Source organism: Pinus tabuliformis, chromosome 6 (assembly GCF_031772625.1).
Source record: "Pinus tabuliformis cultivar Carrire ecotype Pingquan chromosome 6, CPIR1, whole genome shotgun sequence".
Classification (NCBI taxonomy): Eukaryota; Viridiplantae; Streptophyta; class Pinopsida; order Pinales; family Pinaceae; genus Pinus; species Pinus tabuliformis.
The window spans coordinates 554,215,317-554,232,052 of record NC_142292.1 but is presented as its reverse complement, the minus strand read 5'-3'; the positions used below and the strand labels follow the sequence as shown (position 1 = coordinate 554,232,052).

The 16,736-nt window shown below is 32.4% G+C and overlaps 1 protein-coding gene across 1 annotated transcript; it reads left to right on the top strand.

Annotated features, from left to right (window-relative positions):
• The first annotated feature begins 7,665 nt into the window (after positions 1 to 7,665).
• Positions 7,666 to 8,767, top strand: LOC149259712 (putative protein S-acyltransferase 19). The gene is made up of 3 exons (XM_089376846.1): positions 7,666 to 7,868; positions 7,966 to 8,163; positions 8,266 to 8,767. The coding sequence occupies exons 1-3, from the start codon at positions 7,821 to 7,823 to the stop codon at positions 8,536 to 8,538; spliced, it is 519 nt and encodes a 172-aa protein (XP_089232972.1). The 5' UTR covers positions 7,666 to 7,820; the 3' UTR covers positions 8,539 to 8,767.
• The last annotated feature ends 7,969 nt before the right edge of the window (positions 8,768 to 16,736 follow it).

Sequence of the window (16,736 nt, the reverse complement as noted above, 5' to 3'; positions counted from 1 at the left end):
GGGAATATGAAAATAATAAAATAAACTTGGTAATAATGTACCGAAAATGGCGACAAGGGAATATGAAAATAATAAAGTAAACATGGTAATAATGTAACTGCTTTTACTTTAACACTGTTTTGATTTAAGGTTTTTTTGTTTAAAAATCATATATTTTATATTTTTTAAAATTAAATATAATTATAATAGAATTTTTAACCCTTAAACTCTTAGGTCTAAATCGCAACATAATCATCATCGATGAATCAGCTTCTCCAAAGTTAAATTGGTCTTTTTTATAAGAAAAGAAAATAGTATTCAGGGGTCATGGTCGAAGTGGCAGTGCCCATGAACGGCTCTCGGCGAATGCTGACATCTAGAAAATATTTAAATATTTAAATAAATAATGACCGTGCACTCATTGTAATTCAAGTTCAGAACATAAAATGATATGTGTATATATGATGAAATTGTAAAAGAGAAAAAAAAACCTAATTAGTAATAATGTAATTGCTTTTACTTTAACATTATTATTATTTAAAAAATTTCTTTAAAAATAATATAGTTTATATTTTTCTAATTAAATAATAATAATAATAAAATTCTTAACCATAAAACACTCAAAAGTCTAAATCGCATCATCATCAATTAATCAGCATCTCTTAAAGTTAGGTATTCAAGAGTCATGGTCCAAGTTGCAGGGGCCAATGAACAACTCTCGACGAATGCTGAAAGCTAGAAAATATTAAAATAAATAATGAGCGTGCGCTTTGAATGAATCATCGTAATTCAAGTTTAGAACAAAAAAATATCATAATCACAAACCAAAAATTACTTTGCTAACTTAAATGTGAAATGGGAAGATGGATGCTTCTCCACCTTTCCTTTTTGAAAAATTTTATTTAATTTCTCAAGTAAATGTCTTCATTCTCGTAAAAGTTTACAACATTTAATCCTTGTTCAATTTTGTAGGGTAAAAAACCTCAAAATAACTTGCATTAGAAAATTGAATCCAGTTTGATGAAAACAAATATAATGAATTAACACTATTCATATTCCAAAACACTTCACCTCTCTCAACAAAAATATGGTAAAACAACACATTCTAAACAATTGTCCCCACACCTAACAAAAAAAAAGCATAAACTAACGTGGTTATAAGGCAATGCCCTTTTACCCGGAAAAATAACACGAATATTTAGCACAAATCATAGTGGTGTGCAAGTATTCTGTATGGCCATTTCACACAGAGGCCTCCCCTTAGATTGAGGGAAGGTCGTTTCACGTAGACACGTGGAACAAAATCCACGGCTCAAGAAAGCATCTATGCGTCGATTTCGTCTTGATGCACGTGGTTAGATATATCGATAGCGCTGAATTTAAAGTTTATTGCTTCAAATATATAGGCAATATATATTTAGGCTGATAGGCCTTCCTATTGAAACAGACTTTCGTCGTCTTTTTCATTGTCAGGTTGACACCTGGTTAGGCCGATAGGCCTTCCTATTGAAACAGACTTTGGTCGTCTTTTTCATTGTCAGGTTGACACCTGGCGCGACCTTTCTACTTTCCACTGACATACGATATTCGTTATTCATCATGGTCCCTTCAATTACAATGGCCTCAACCGAGAACCTCTGCAGCTAGCGCGAGTTGTATTGCCCAGGTCTCGCAAAACCTCTGCAGCTGGCGCAAGTTGTATTGCTCGAGTCTCGCGAAACCTCAACGGAAACCCTCTCAAGGTTGCACAATTGCAGTTCTTCTTATCGATTCTGGTGGAGTGCTTATTAGCCGACTCTGTATGTCTCAGGTTCGAAGGTATTTTGCAATGAAATCGCAGCTGTAGGCGCTTGGGCGGGTTACCACCTACTCTGGCTCTCAAGAATGGGGAGGCGGTGGTTTTTGGGCACGAGGATGCCAAGAAGAAGAAAAGTCCCTTGAGATTGAAAGTCGAGCTAGAGAATTTTCGCGGCTGTACTCCTCAGAATAATGATCGAGTTTCGCCTATGGCGGGATCTGTCGTTGTCCAGGGTCGGCAGGAGCTCTATGGTTAGGACTTCTGTCAGCGGGCTCTTCAGAGCGGATTCGAAGGTTTTGAGAAACAGCAATGGTGAAGATGTTAAGGGCTGGGAATTTTCATCCTCCTACTTGATTATGATAAATATATGTTCAAACTTTCGAATCGGCAACACCAGCAAGGTTTCAAAGGCAGCTAAACAGGGTACTGTCATCCTCCTCCTCAGATAATGGTAAATTTCTATTCGATACTTTTGTTATTGTTTTATTTCTTTATTTCTTTATGATAAATTAGAAATGACATTACATTAATTAATTCCATTTTAGTGATTTCAGACACCAAGAAGGTGAGGTGAATTACACTGTCATCCTGATCCTGGTAAATAAATCTATGCTCATTGTCTTTTTAGGTCTTCTTTTATTTATTTTTTCTTTAATCTAAATAAATTGTAGATCAAAAAATAGTTTACCCAGTGAATGATATCTGGGGTCTTCTTTTCTTTTTATCAGAAAGTATACGTCTCTTGAAGATGTGAAGACCGGCTTCCCCCAGTCTCAAAATCACTCAGAAGAGGACAACCATGCAGTTGATACGATGGGGAAAGAATTTTCTCTTTGAAAGATGGCTGCAGAGGAGGTGGACCTGTCATAGAACGAGAAAGTACAAAAAAATAGGCCTGCTAACGCTCTGGTCGTGGTCGTACCAAGTTTTCTGTGACTGCTCATTCTGGAGAAGATGGAAAAGGGGATTGGGAAAGACGTTTGCGTGGAATCCGAAACAAAAAGATAAAAAAATACCCGAGTAGAGGGTTGGCCTGCTCCAGAATATGGGTACGCAGGTAGAACGTTATATTTATGACCGTGGGTAACTTGTCTTCTACAGAAACAGAGATATAGGGTTCATTCTTTTTGCATTTTTTGTTGTTACAGTGCATTTTGATTTCATTGTTGATCGTGATGGGGAGCAACTACTTCTCTCATTTAATCAAACTGGTACGTCTCTCCCCGGTTCAAATGAATTTATCTTTGGCAGTTTATTTTTGTTTGTTTGTATTCTTTGACAGTGTAGATGTTTATGGATTCTGGATACCCAGGTATATATAATGTTATATTTATCACAGTGGCTAACTTGTCTTCTACAGAAACAGAGATATAGGGTTCATTCTTTTTTCATTTTTTCTTGTTACGGTGTATTTGGATTTCATTGTTGATCATGATGGGGAGCAACTACTTCTCTCATTCAATGGAACTGGTACGTCTCTCCCCGGTTAAAATGAATTTATCTTTGGCAGTTTATTTTTATTTCTTTGAATTCTTTGACAGTGTAGATGTTTATGGATTCTGGATACCAGGTACACTGTTATATTTATGACTGTGGGTAACTTGTCTTCTACAGAAACAGAGATATAGGGTTCATTCTTTTTTCATTTTTTGTTGTTACAATGTATTTGGGTTTCATTGTTGATCATGATGAGGAGCAACTACTTCTCTCATTCAATGGAACTGGTACGTCTCTCCCCGGTTCAAATGAATTTATCTTTAGTGGTTTATTTATTTTTCTTTGTATTCTTTGACAGTGTAGATGTTTGTGGATTCTTTGAGAATTAAAGTATTTCAAATCATTTGAAAATAGCCACATAACAACTCTCTGAGTAGTGCCATCGAATTTGCTGCTCCCCTTCATATCTCTGAGTACGGCCATCGAATTTGCTACTCCCTTTCATACCCAACTGGGCAAAATTTCCTCTGCAACAGCCTTATAGAGTCATCCCAATAATTAACAAGCACTTTCCATTACTGTTGCTAACACTGGCAATAACTTTCTCACCACAGGAGGGCATGCTCCAATAGTTTTAAGAGTGCAAAGGTAATTTTCTGCATCTTGTTATATCCCTAATAGTTGAAATACACCTCAAAATTCCTTAAACATTTATTCAATTTCTCTATGCTCAAAAGCCCATTAAATAGCTGAATATCGAGCTTCACTTCTACCCTAGAAAAAAATTGGCAACATGCCAACCTTACTTTTTTCGAATAAACATTCCAGACCTATGTCTGACTCTTTCAGGTCTGCTTTCTTCTCATTTTCACAAGTCCTCTGTTCCAGTAGGGTGGAAACCAAGTAAGAAACCACCCACTGTAAGGCTTAAATACTTGCTTCTATCTGGGAAAATCTGGCCTCGGGGGAGTCATCTTCTTCTTTATTGGAAAGTAGCTACCTAACTCTGCTTTGTTCTAATCCTTCCCGAGGCATCCCACCTTCCAATAGACACCAACGTTTGATTTTAACCATCTATCAAACATACTTTACAGCATGGGAACTAAACTGCTGATGCAATGGGAACTATATCACTATAACAATGACGACTTTGTTCTGTTCTTTGTATCAATAATATTGTATTCTGTTCTGTTATTTGTATCAGCATTGCTTGATATTCCTCATGTCCAATTGAATTGATTTTTGTAGTTGTAATCCATATTTTTTTATGGTATTTATTTATCGGATGCTTGTAGCCATGGCCAGTATGAAATCGAATCTAGAGTTCGCTTTTCGTGACACTGTGGGTAACTTGTCTTCTACAAAAACAGAGATATAGGGTTCATTCTTTTTTCATTTTTTGTTGTTACAGTGTATTTGGATTTCATTGTTGATCATGATGAGGAGAAACTACTTCTCTCATTCAATGGAACTGGTACGTCTCTCCCCGGTTCAAATGAATTTATCTTTAGCGGTTTATTTTTTTTTCTTTGTATTCTTTGAGAGTGCAAAGGTAATTTTCTTCATCTTGTTATATCCCTGATAGTTGAAATACACCTCAAACGTCCTTAAACATTTATTCAATTTCTCTATGCTCACAAGCCCATTAAATAGCTGAATATCGAGCTTCACTTCTACCCTAGAAAAAAATTGGCAACATGCCAGCCTTACTTTTTTCGAATAAACATTCCAGACCTATGCCTGACTCTTTCAGGTCTGCTTTCTTCTCATTTTCATGAGTCCTCTGTTCCAGTAGGGTGGACACCAAGTAAGAAACCACCCACTGTAAGGCTTAAATACTTGCTTCTATCTGGGAAAATCTGGCCTCAGGGGAGTCATCTTCTTCTTTATTGGAAAGTAGCTACCTAACTCTGCTTTGTTCTAATCCTTCCCGGGGCATCCCACCTTCCAATAGACACCAACGTTTGATTTTAACAATCTATCAAACACACTTTACAGCATGGGAACTAAACTGCTGATGCAATGGGAACTATATCACTATAACAATGACAACTATGTTCTGTTCTTTGTATCAATAATATTGTATTATGTTCTGTTATCTGTATCAGCATTGCTTGATATTCCTCATGTCCAATTGAATTGATTTTTGTAGTTGTAATCCATATTTTTTTATGGTATTTATTTATCGGATGCTTGTAGCCATGGCCAGTACGAAATCGAATCTAGAGTTCGCTTTTCGTGACACTGTGGGTAACTTGTCTTCTACAAAAATAGAGATATAGGGTTCATTCTTTTTTCATTTTTTGTTGTTACAGTGTATTTGGATTTCATTGTTGATCATGATGAGGAGCAACTACTTCTCTCATTCAATGGAACTGGTACGTCTCTCCCCGGTTCAAATGAATTTATCTTTAGCGGTTTATTTGTTTTTCTTTGTATTCTTTGAGAGTGCAAAGGTAATTTTCTTCATCTTGTTATATCCCTGATAGTTGAAATACACCTCAAACGTCCTTAAACATTTATTCAATTTCTCTATGCTCACAAGCCCATTAAATAGCTGAATATCGAGCTTCACTTCTACCCTAGAAAAAAATTGGCAACATGCCAGCCTTACTTTTTTCGAATAAACATTCCAGACCTATGCCTGACTCTTTCAGGTCTGCTTTCTTCTCATTTTCATGAGTCCTCTGTTCCAGTAGGGTGGACACCAAGTAAGAAACCACCCACTGTAAGGCTTAAATACTTGCTTCTATCTGGGAAAATCTGGCCTCGGGGGAGTCATCTTCTTCTTTATTGGAAAGTAGCTACCTAACTCTGCTTTGTTCTAATCCTTCCCGGGGCATCCCACCTTCCAATAGACACCAACGTTTGATTTTAACCATCTATCAAACACACTTTACAGCATGGGAACTAAACTGCTGATGCAATGGGAACTATATCACTGTAACAATGACGACTCTGTTCTGTTCTTTGTATCAATAATATTGTATTCTATTCTGTTATCTGTATCAGCATTGCTTGATATTCCTCATGTCCAATTGAATTGATTTTGGTAGTTGTAATCCATATTTTTGTATGGTATTTATTTATCGGATGCTTGTAGCCATGGCCAGTACGAAATCGAATCTAGAGTTCGCTTTTCGTGATTTCTAAGGAACCAAAATTAACATTAATACAAGCGTCCTACATGTAAACGCAAAATCCCCCCAAAAAAATCCACCTATAAACTCTGAGACCGAGCATTGGGGATGTCTGCGTAGACCACAAATCCGTCGGTTTTATAAAAAGTTTATAAAGAAAAAAATAAAAATATTTAAACTGCTTTCTCAGTAATTTGTAACGGTTTGTTCAGGGATTACAGGAATACGTGCCCTTCTCTGTCATAGTGGACACCATTGAAGGCACATGGAGAATCGCTGCTAACTTTAAACTGCTTTCTCAGTAATTTGTAACGATTTGTTCAGGAATTACAGGAATTTGTAGCAAATTTGTGGATATTTCTGCTGGCTTCATGCAGTGGGTGAAGATTCGAGCCCACCATCATTATGGAGAGAGGCGTTGGCATAACAGTTTTCCTTTGAGGTTTAGAACTCGCACCGGGTTTTTAGTAATTATCGAAGTGGGCGTAACGTTTTATATTTGGTATTGCAGGAAAATAATTCTGCAATTCATGCAAGACCATGCCTCGGACCTAACGAGAGATCAGGACGGAACAATGATGTTTCTGATCACAATGGAGACATGGCTGGGGAGGGTTTCGGCACAATTTTGCCGGAGAAGCTAGTAGCCCTGGGAAAGGTATGTGATTTTTTCTTTTAGGGTTGAGAAAAATTTAATATTTGACATGTTAGTAAGTATACTAGGGGATCCTTAACCGGGTTTTGGATTTATGGTTAAGCGGAGGGGATAATATTCCTCACCGAGGTTTAATTCTTTATAGACATATTTTACTCTGTATGACCTGTCTCAGCATGCAAGCTGTGAGTGAGAGTCTTAGAAGGAGTTTTCCTGGTAAGAAAGCTTCTAAAAATCGCTGAGTTGATATTATGAGGAACACAAGATTTCTGATAGATTAGGGAGATTATTGGTTATGTATGTGTTCAAAACTTGCTTCATTGCTAGGAAGATAAATTGCTTTACATTGAACAACATATTTCTGTCATGTATTTGAAATGAAATATGCTTGTGGATGATCTATGTGGTTGTATGTTTGTCCACTCTTGTTTGTGATTGGCATGCTGTTACCCAGTTTTAGTGAACTGAAATTGTATTCTTTCAGAGATTTTCTAGAAGGATCTAAAGTTTATGTTGTTTGAGGAAAACTTCTTAGAATGTTATGTTGGAGTCTGGACCATAGAATGCCTGTATAGAATCACAAGAGAAAAAATTGTATGAAAATGTTGAATGATTCCTGAATTATAGGAAGGACAGTAATTCATTTAAGAGGTTCTATAAAATCTGATAAACCTAACAACATTCAGCCAATATTAAGGTACTCTAAGTTTGATAACCGGCATAAAACTTTAGTAAGCTTTTGTCTCTGAAACTGAGTTCTGATGTTGTCTTCGTGCAGGTAGTATGTACATTGGTGGCCTTACTTGCTTCAATGCCATTAGCAGAGCTTTTCTTTTTTCATATTACACTGATTAAAAAGGTTAGTTTTATTTAAAAATCCATATGGTTCTCAACAATCTTTTGTCGATTTATATTCACTAAACTTAACATCCTTTAACAAGAGTACTGAATAGCAGGGAATTACGACATATGAATATGTAGTGGCAATGAGGTCACAAAGTGAGCCGCCAGGAGTTTCTGTTGGGGGTGATGCACGAAGTATACCTTCCTCTCCAAGTGGTTCAACCGCCACTGGTTTAAGTGGAGGAAGTTCTCTTGGTTTGCAGTATAAAGGTGCATGGTGTACACCACTTAGAATATTTGTTGAGCATCAGGTATATAAATTTGTTATCCACAATTTCAAATCTTGGTTTAGGTCTGTAATTTGGTCAGACTATAGTAGTACAGGCTGACATGTATTGTGTGTTAAATGGCAGGATGAAGTTATTCCACACCCGTCCACTGTTGATCCTGATGATATCGAGGTTGTAAATAGGATGGAAAACAGGATGCAGAAGCGTCCTGTTAGAATCAGTGCTTGGAGGCTAGCCAAATTGAATCCAGATGAAGCTATGCGAGCAGCGGCAAAGGCTAGGGAGTCTTCATCTGTTTTGTGTCTAGTTGGTGCTCGAGGAGTCCCTGATACTGATTATAGCTCAATTGTTGGTCTTCTTTACTTAGCTGTGTTCAATTTCAATCACTCTGCATAATGGCTGAAGCTGTGTTTGAAGTTGAGTGGAGTCCATGTAAAGTCCCTTGCCCACTTGATCTACTTGGAGCAAACTTTTAGAGAACGAGAACATGATAATAACAAACCTCGGGGAAAAACCTTTTGCTTTGCAAATTCCAGTTGGGGTCCTTAATAAATATAGTTAAAGTCTATAAGCACTTTTTAAGGCATTTCAGCACACCTCAGTAACTAATTTAATCATTTGCACATCTCTTTTGTTTTGGTGAGCATTTATTGTCTTTTCTCTTGTGTTTCTTTACTTGTTTAAAACTTTTGAACAATTGATATCATTCAACGTTTTTGTGAATTAATTAAAGTCTGGCCAATTTTCGCTGATGAATCCATTGCTACTGCGTTGTAGCATTTCTTTTTGCATCCTGATCGGGTAAATCAGTAAACCTTAATGCATGTTTAGCTATAATGGCCCTAGTGTCTTTTAACTCCTCAATTTATATTTTATGCGACAGCCAAAGAACTGGTAGCTTGTTAATTGAAAAGAAAAACTTATTGTTGGATGATACAACTTGACATTATTCTTGTGGTTGATCTATATTGGATGAGTTTATAATGACACTCCATTGGTTGACATTGGAATGATGGCCATCTTAATTACACTTCATTAGCTCACTAAAGAGTAAAATATGTAAACAACTTAATAGTGATTATTGATGAGAGGATGAGATTTACTGTTTTGTTCTTTATGTTATCTGCAAAACATAAAACACATATAGTTGAATAGAAAATATTGATTGTGAACCAAACAAGTTCCAATTGATCTAATAAAATTGAAACTTGAATGGCCACTGTAAATGCATGTGATAACAAACACTACTTATGAGAACAATAGTGTTTGACCATATATTTCTAATTAGAAACTTTGTATTTTCTTTCGATTAATACAATTGTGTCTCTTCTTGTGGTCACTCGTTTTAGTGACCCACTGGTGCCTTTGGAGCAATTGTATGTATGTGGAAGGAAAAGCAAGTATGATATCACTATTGATTTGCGAGACCATTGTTATGTACTTTTTCAGGTCTAAAGATGTGTAACTTGTGGTTTAGCTTGATACATTCTCTTGTATACCACTTTACTTTAACTTTGTCAATATCATAAGTCCAGTAGCGATTTAAGTGTATGCCTGCATGGAAAAACTGCATATGCCTGCATGGAAAAACTGCATTGGGCTTGAACTTTTATAAAAAATTACATTGTATTTAAAGAAATATGATGTCCAGATAGCATAGAACTCCAAACATCAAATCTCGTTGCTCCTTGTAGGCTTCAATCAATATCTCTTTTAGAGAAATTCAACAACTCTAATTTAATAATCCTATCGGCCTCTCTTTGTACTTTTTGGGACAATTGCTAGTACTAATAATATTAATGGTGTCTTATGCTTATAACAACGTTTAAAGAGAGAGATTGATGTTTAAGAGAATAAATAGTTTAAACAGATGACTAAGAGACTAGGAGATGGTCCTTGGTGAAGCTTTTGCACATCCAAAAGTGGATTTTCTGGAAATTATGTTCGGGGTATTGGGATGGGAAAAACAGTCACGCAGGAAAGGGATTCATATGTTTTAAAGAAAGGGACAACAATCGTAAAACCTTACATAGATCATGAAGGTAAATTAAAATGTAAAGGCTTCATGGAAGCCATGATATGAGACTGGTGTTTAATTTTGGAGCTTTGTAGAGTTTATACATATATAAACAATAGCTGTCAAAATGCTAGTGCATGTTCACGGCCTCATCCTTCTTGCCACCTTCGATTTACTAAACAATATAAGAAAAGTTCCAAGACTTTATTGAGATAAATCTGTGTAAGGTCTCGCACTATAATGTTATACAAGCTGATATTGAAGGAGAAATTTATCGGTCTGGAAATCCTTGCCCAATTAAAATAATTTCAATACGTGTTTTTATATGTTGTGATCGAATGAAACACACAGATTCCGGTGTCCATGGTCTACAGTAGAATTGAGCATTCGATTCTGCTATTAATTGCATTTATAAAAGTGATAGAAATATTCTGACAACAATTTTAGTTAGCCCTGGAAAATAGTATATTATTTGAACTTTATTAATAATCTAATTGGAACATCTAGGTCAGCTGCAAATTTTAAAATTAAATTTTGGTTCTTAATTGGAAACTATTTGAGATATGACTAAATTGTTGAACGAATCATAGCATTTTTATGGAATCAGTAATTTCCATTTCGGAAGTCTTAGTTATGGATTGGAAAGTTTAGCAGTGCCTATTAGTTTTGTAGTATAACCTCAAAGCTTGGACCCAAATTCAATTTCTCAAATTATATTTAAACAAAGATGTTAAAAAAATCACAACACCTCTGTATAATCCGTAATTTCCAAAGTAATCTTTCCGCGTTTAGAAAATTTACCAACACCTCGGCAAACCTCCTCTTTATAAATGACTAAAATGGATATCGCTTATTATTATAATTCAACGTTGAAATAAATGCGCTGTCCCGAGAATTCTTACATCATATTGTAATCTAGTTGTTATAAATATTATTAGCTACCCTAGAATTCTTTCTTCATATTCTAATCTGATTGTTATAAATATTATGGATCATAAAGTATGTTGTTTTGAAAGAAAGAAAGAGTATTTGATATGCATGACAATGGACATTACAGTTATGACCATTCAACTTAAACAATATCGATTGCATTCCCAAGATTTCTTGGGTCTTTCCTGCCATCGTGAAACAATGTATTCGTGTGGTTCATGTAATCTTGAAACAATGCGTGCCTAAACCAAGGCGATACTATCAATGCATCAAAAACTCAAGCGGCATCACATCCACAATTCTAAGTCATTATATGGCTTTTATAACAAGCTCTGATTGACAACAAGCTCTGATTGTTTTGACAACCTCCTTGGCATTAAGTGTTCCGTGCAAAGGCATGCTCGCCTAGACTTACAACATATTGTTGCGACCAACCGAAGCCTATTATTCATCATCTTAATGGCAAAGAAGGGGTTTATATCACCAATCTCCTAGGGTTTTCATTGAGTCTTATATACTAGATTTATATATAATAGTTTTTATGGAGAATGGAAAAAGAGATATAATGATTTTTATATATATAATATTATTAGTAAAATTATATAAATTAAATGTAATAAATGTGTATAGATATCCAATCATTATAATAATATAAAATATTATTTCATTATATATCTCAGATTATTAAGATTAAAGAAAGCACATAAAAATTAATTAAATTATATATATATATATATATATATATATAGATATATTTTGTATAAGAAGTACACTCCAACCAAATAAAATAGAGATGTTGTAATGTTTAACATTTTGACTAAAACAAAATAAAATGGCTTTTCTATTTCTATATTTAACCCATGGTTTTTCCGATGTTATTTTTCTTTAATGCAGTCAATTTTTTCCATGGTATTCTTAACCGATGGATTTTTAGTGGTATTATTTTCTATTGTCACCTACCTAAAGCCTCATAATTAACCTAGCCTAGAGCCATCTTAACTCTAGAACGAGATCAAATCTCTTTTCACTCTGAAAGATATTTGCACCTCAACAGATTTGATCCTTCTCAACAATTGGTAGATATGGAGTCAAAAATTAATATATAAGTCAAACATATATCCATTTTAAAAAAACATGTAACATGATTTGAACAATGGATATTCACAACCTGGAAATAGAATTTGCTACAACAATATAGATCATTACCATGAGTTATCAATTACATGCCTTACTTTTGAGATAAATATCAATCTTTGATATGTAACTAATATTGCCAATATTGTACAATATTCCATGCAAGTTAAGTCCGTACCATCCATCTAATAATTATTTTTAATAAAATTAAAATAATTATTTAAAATAGACAGAAATATCGGTATAATTAAGTTTAAAGAGATATTATTTTTATAATAATGAAAATTTTATTTGTATATGTTTATATCTCTGAGTTTTAAGTCTTTGAGTGATCACTTTAAGGATGGTGAACCACTTTAGATCAATTACACATAAACAAAAAATATGCATGTGAAGATATTTGATCTCCCTCCAAGTGTTTATTAGATTCAATGTTAAAATATACCTAAATAGTAATATTCCAATTTTATTTAGATTTTAAATCTTCTTTAATATTTATTTTTTCATTTGGTAAGTAACTTGTCTAGTACAAATGGCATTTTGTTTAAAATAACATGGTCAAATTAACAATAAGACTCCAAATTGTCAGAACAAACCGATTATAAAATTAGCATTTCACATATAGACTATAATCTTTATGGAAATGATAATATTATATCAATTTCAATAATTTTTATCATAATTTTATATATATATATATATATATAAAATATTTTATAAAAACATAAAAATGTTTGAAGAAATAGATTTTAGAAATTCATTCGTAATAATCACTTGTTGTTAAAGTTTAAAGTATAGAAGACGATCCATCATCAAGTCCAAATGGTTGAGAGGGGACTTAGCCATCCTTTTACTTATTTTATTCTCTCTTCGATGATGTTTATTTGTAAACTTATTTTATTTTAATTATTTTTTAAATTAAATTTGGAAATGCATATCTCTTCATTTGTTATGAAACATAAATTCAGGAGGTTGTCAAGCAATATATCTTTTTGATTTTGATGATAAATATAATCGTTATTTTTAATATTGATAACTAGAGGTATGGGTTTATTACGTCAAGAATAAGTTTACACCCAAGGAAGATATTAAGATGCTATTCTGTAAGAGTACATTTAAAAATAATATTTATTTTAAAAAATTAAAAAATAATAATATAAAAATATAATCAATGTGAATAATTATAAGTTTTGGGAATGTGACTAATAATTTACTTTTTAGTATAAGGAAGATATGTAACTCCTCCACTTTGTATTTTAAAAAAGTTGATAGATAACCTGTAAAAATAATATCACATATGATGTATAATTTAATGGGGACAATGTTCTAGTGGTAATGTAATGTTTGTCAACATTTATATGTCGTTTCAATTGAAAATAGTAAAAGGAAAAGTAGTATAGAGCACAATATGAGTGTTGTTGTGTTCATTTGACTCAATTGACAATAAAGAGTTAATATTAATAAAAATAATAAAATTCAATTTGTTATATTATAATTTTGTTTTTATTAATAAAATTATCAACAATTTTTAACATAAAAAAATCATTTTATACATATCACATTAACATATAAATACTAGATTAACATATATAAAATATAAATAGTAGAAAGATTTTACCATGGCCTATCAATATCACATTCCCAAAACTTATAATTGATTTAACAAACAAAATATTTTATAAATTTAATTTAATAGTTTAATATTTTTGAATTAAATATAAAGGAAAAAATGTCATAATATTGATATATATCTATTAAACCTAACGAAAAAAAGTTATAATATTGATATATATCTAAACCCTCTATCCTCATTCGTATTAAAATTACTCAATAGAGATTCCATAGAGATTAAATCAAATTTTCTAATAAAATTGAAAATGAGAATAATTCTCTATATAAAGATTTGAAATATATGTTATTAAAAATCAGCATAGATTCATCTTAATTAAGCATCTACTAAGCTATGAGAGGAATCAAATCTTTACATGTGCAATTCTTTCTTTAAGTTTTATATTCAAAAAGAAAATTTAGTCCATCTCGACACTTGGGAGATATGAAATTAAGATGGATCTATATTGTTTTTATTATCATATAATATTTAAAGGAAATATATAATTATATAGATAAAACAATCATTTAAATTAAATTTTCATCTATTTTTATTTTTTCTATTTATAATTTTTTATAATTTTTTCCATTCTTAATATAGAATTTGATATATAATATTTATAAAATATTAATAATAATATTTTTAATATAAATTATAGATCAAATATTTCTATATATAGGAGAGGTAAAACTAAATATATATTTATATATATATATTAAAAAATAAAACTTTTAATAAGTAAAATTCCGAATAATTCATTAAAAAATTTAAATTAAAAATTAAAAATATAATATAAAATTTTACTATTAATTTACTTTGCAACTTTATACTTACAATATAATTGAATACTAATATTTATTTATTTATAAAAAAAATATCTTGATAAAAATTAAAAAAAGTCACTGCACACTCGATATAATTTATACAATATAATATATTTTTATTTTATATATAATACTATTTTTTAGTTTTTCTATTACAATGAAAACCTTTTATTTTTATCTGTCACATATTAAACCAATTTAGTCATCATTAAATCTTTCCGCATTTGAGTCCAAGATCTCATCTCATCTTTGACAAAACTGCAACTAATTGCTAAAGTTACCTATCACTAACAAAATTACAACTAATTACTGAAGATAAATAATTGCAAAATTATGGCAAAAGTACAACTAGTAACTAAACTTACCTATTAGTGACAAAATTACAACTAATTACTAAAGATAAATAATTGCAAAGTTATGGCAAAGCGGGCTTCTCTAACCGCAGTTGTTAATTAATAGCAAGAAATACCTCGCAGCCCATCTCTACATCCTGTATGTATGAAGAACGGGAGAAAAAGGACCGCTATTTCAGACTACCACAACAAACTATATATATTTGGGCCTCTGTGCCGGTATGGATGTTAAGGCTCCTTGTACATCCTATATGACACATACGTCCCCTGGTGTTTGAAGTATAGAACCATTCCAAATATGACACATAATATTTAGGTTTTCTTTCTTTGTATCTATAAGAATTCCCATGGAGAATGTTTTTTCAGTGGAATGACTGGTTTGAAGTACTTCTTATATTGAAAATATCTCCCTATTTTACTTTTAGCTATCTTCGTGTCATGCACAGAAATGTCGATCTGATTACTTTTATCATGTATATTCGGTGGAATCACTCCGTCGAAATAACTTTAAGTAGATCATTTTTCTTATCAATTTCATGTTGGTTAAGAAAATAAGTTTATGGTAACAGTTCCCATTTGTTTAAGTTTAAAGTTTATTGATATTTAAAACTTTAAAAGTAGATATTTTTTAATTTTATTATTTTTTTTAACTATTTTATAAATATTTATAAATTTATTTTAATTTATCCTCAACGATTTTGAATTTATTTTGTGTTATTTTTAATAAAATATTTATGAATTTGTTTTAATTTATCCTGAGCAATTTGAATTTAGTCTTTTTTATTTTTTTAATTCTTAACCTAGCTAATATTTAAATGTCAAATTATGTTATGTGGTTGGGTGCAGCTCTCAGTGGTTGTAAAGGTAGCGGTCAAAATGGATCCTTTGTAATGCAAGTTGCTAGGCTACCCTTGTTGCCGATTCCACTGTAATCAAAAGCCCCCAAGGGGTAGGCGAGTTGGTAATCATAATGTGGTGAAGTTCCTTAGAAGGCCGGGCTTTGTACTGAAGGTCACGAGTTCAAGTCACTAGTTCAAATCCCCCTGACTTACCCTGGAGCTGTATAGAGGGGCGGGCGCAGCTCCCAGTGGTTATAGAGCTAGGGGTCAAAATCGACCTTGTGTAAGGTGAGTCGCGAGGCTGTCTCTGTTGTTGATTCCAATGTAATAAAAAAAATAAAAAATAAATAAATAAATGTCAAATTATGTCTCACTCAATGGTATAGGTAATGAAATGTCATACTTAGTAGTTTAAATATAACTGTATGATTGTTTCATATTGTGTTTAAGTTACAATTGTCATGTTTCACCATTTGGGGTGTTTCCAGTTTTTAATGGTGCTGAATCTATTTCCACCATAAAAACTATTCAAACACTCATTTGATTGATTTTTTTGAAAAAAAAAAACTTTAACATATGAGAATAAAGATTAAAGATTGTTATCATATAAATTTAAATTCTATTTTCTCATCTATATAGAAATCTAAGAACCATTGTAAATATTAACAATATCAATTGAATTTGTCTTTTTGACACTATTATCTTTTATAGTGTCTATCGCATTTTGTTCATTGAAGCAATATGTATCTAATATATTAAAAAAGGTCAAATAGCATCGAATACTAGAGGGTTCTTAAATTTTCTCCAAATTATATTGAAAACCACCTATGTCTCAGGTCAAAATGGCATAGAAATACCCAACCTTGGTTAGACCATTGAGGGGTAAAG

What these genes read in the sequence shown, in the direction of transcription:
- LOC149259712 (XM_089376846.1), top strand. Translation starts at nt 7,821, where the DNA reads ATGCCATTAGCAGAGCTTTTCTTTTTTCATATTACACTGATTAAAAAG. An exon ending in ATATTACACTGATTAAAAAG is followed by an intron (nt 7,869 to 7,965) that starts GTTAGTTTTATT and finishes ACTGAATAGCAG; the next exon opens with GGAATTACGACATATGAATA. An exon ending in GAATATTTGTTGAGCATCAG is followed by an intron (nt 8,164 to 8,265) that starts GTATATAAATTT and finishes GTTAAATGGCAG; the next exon opens with GATGAAGTTATTCCACACCC.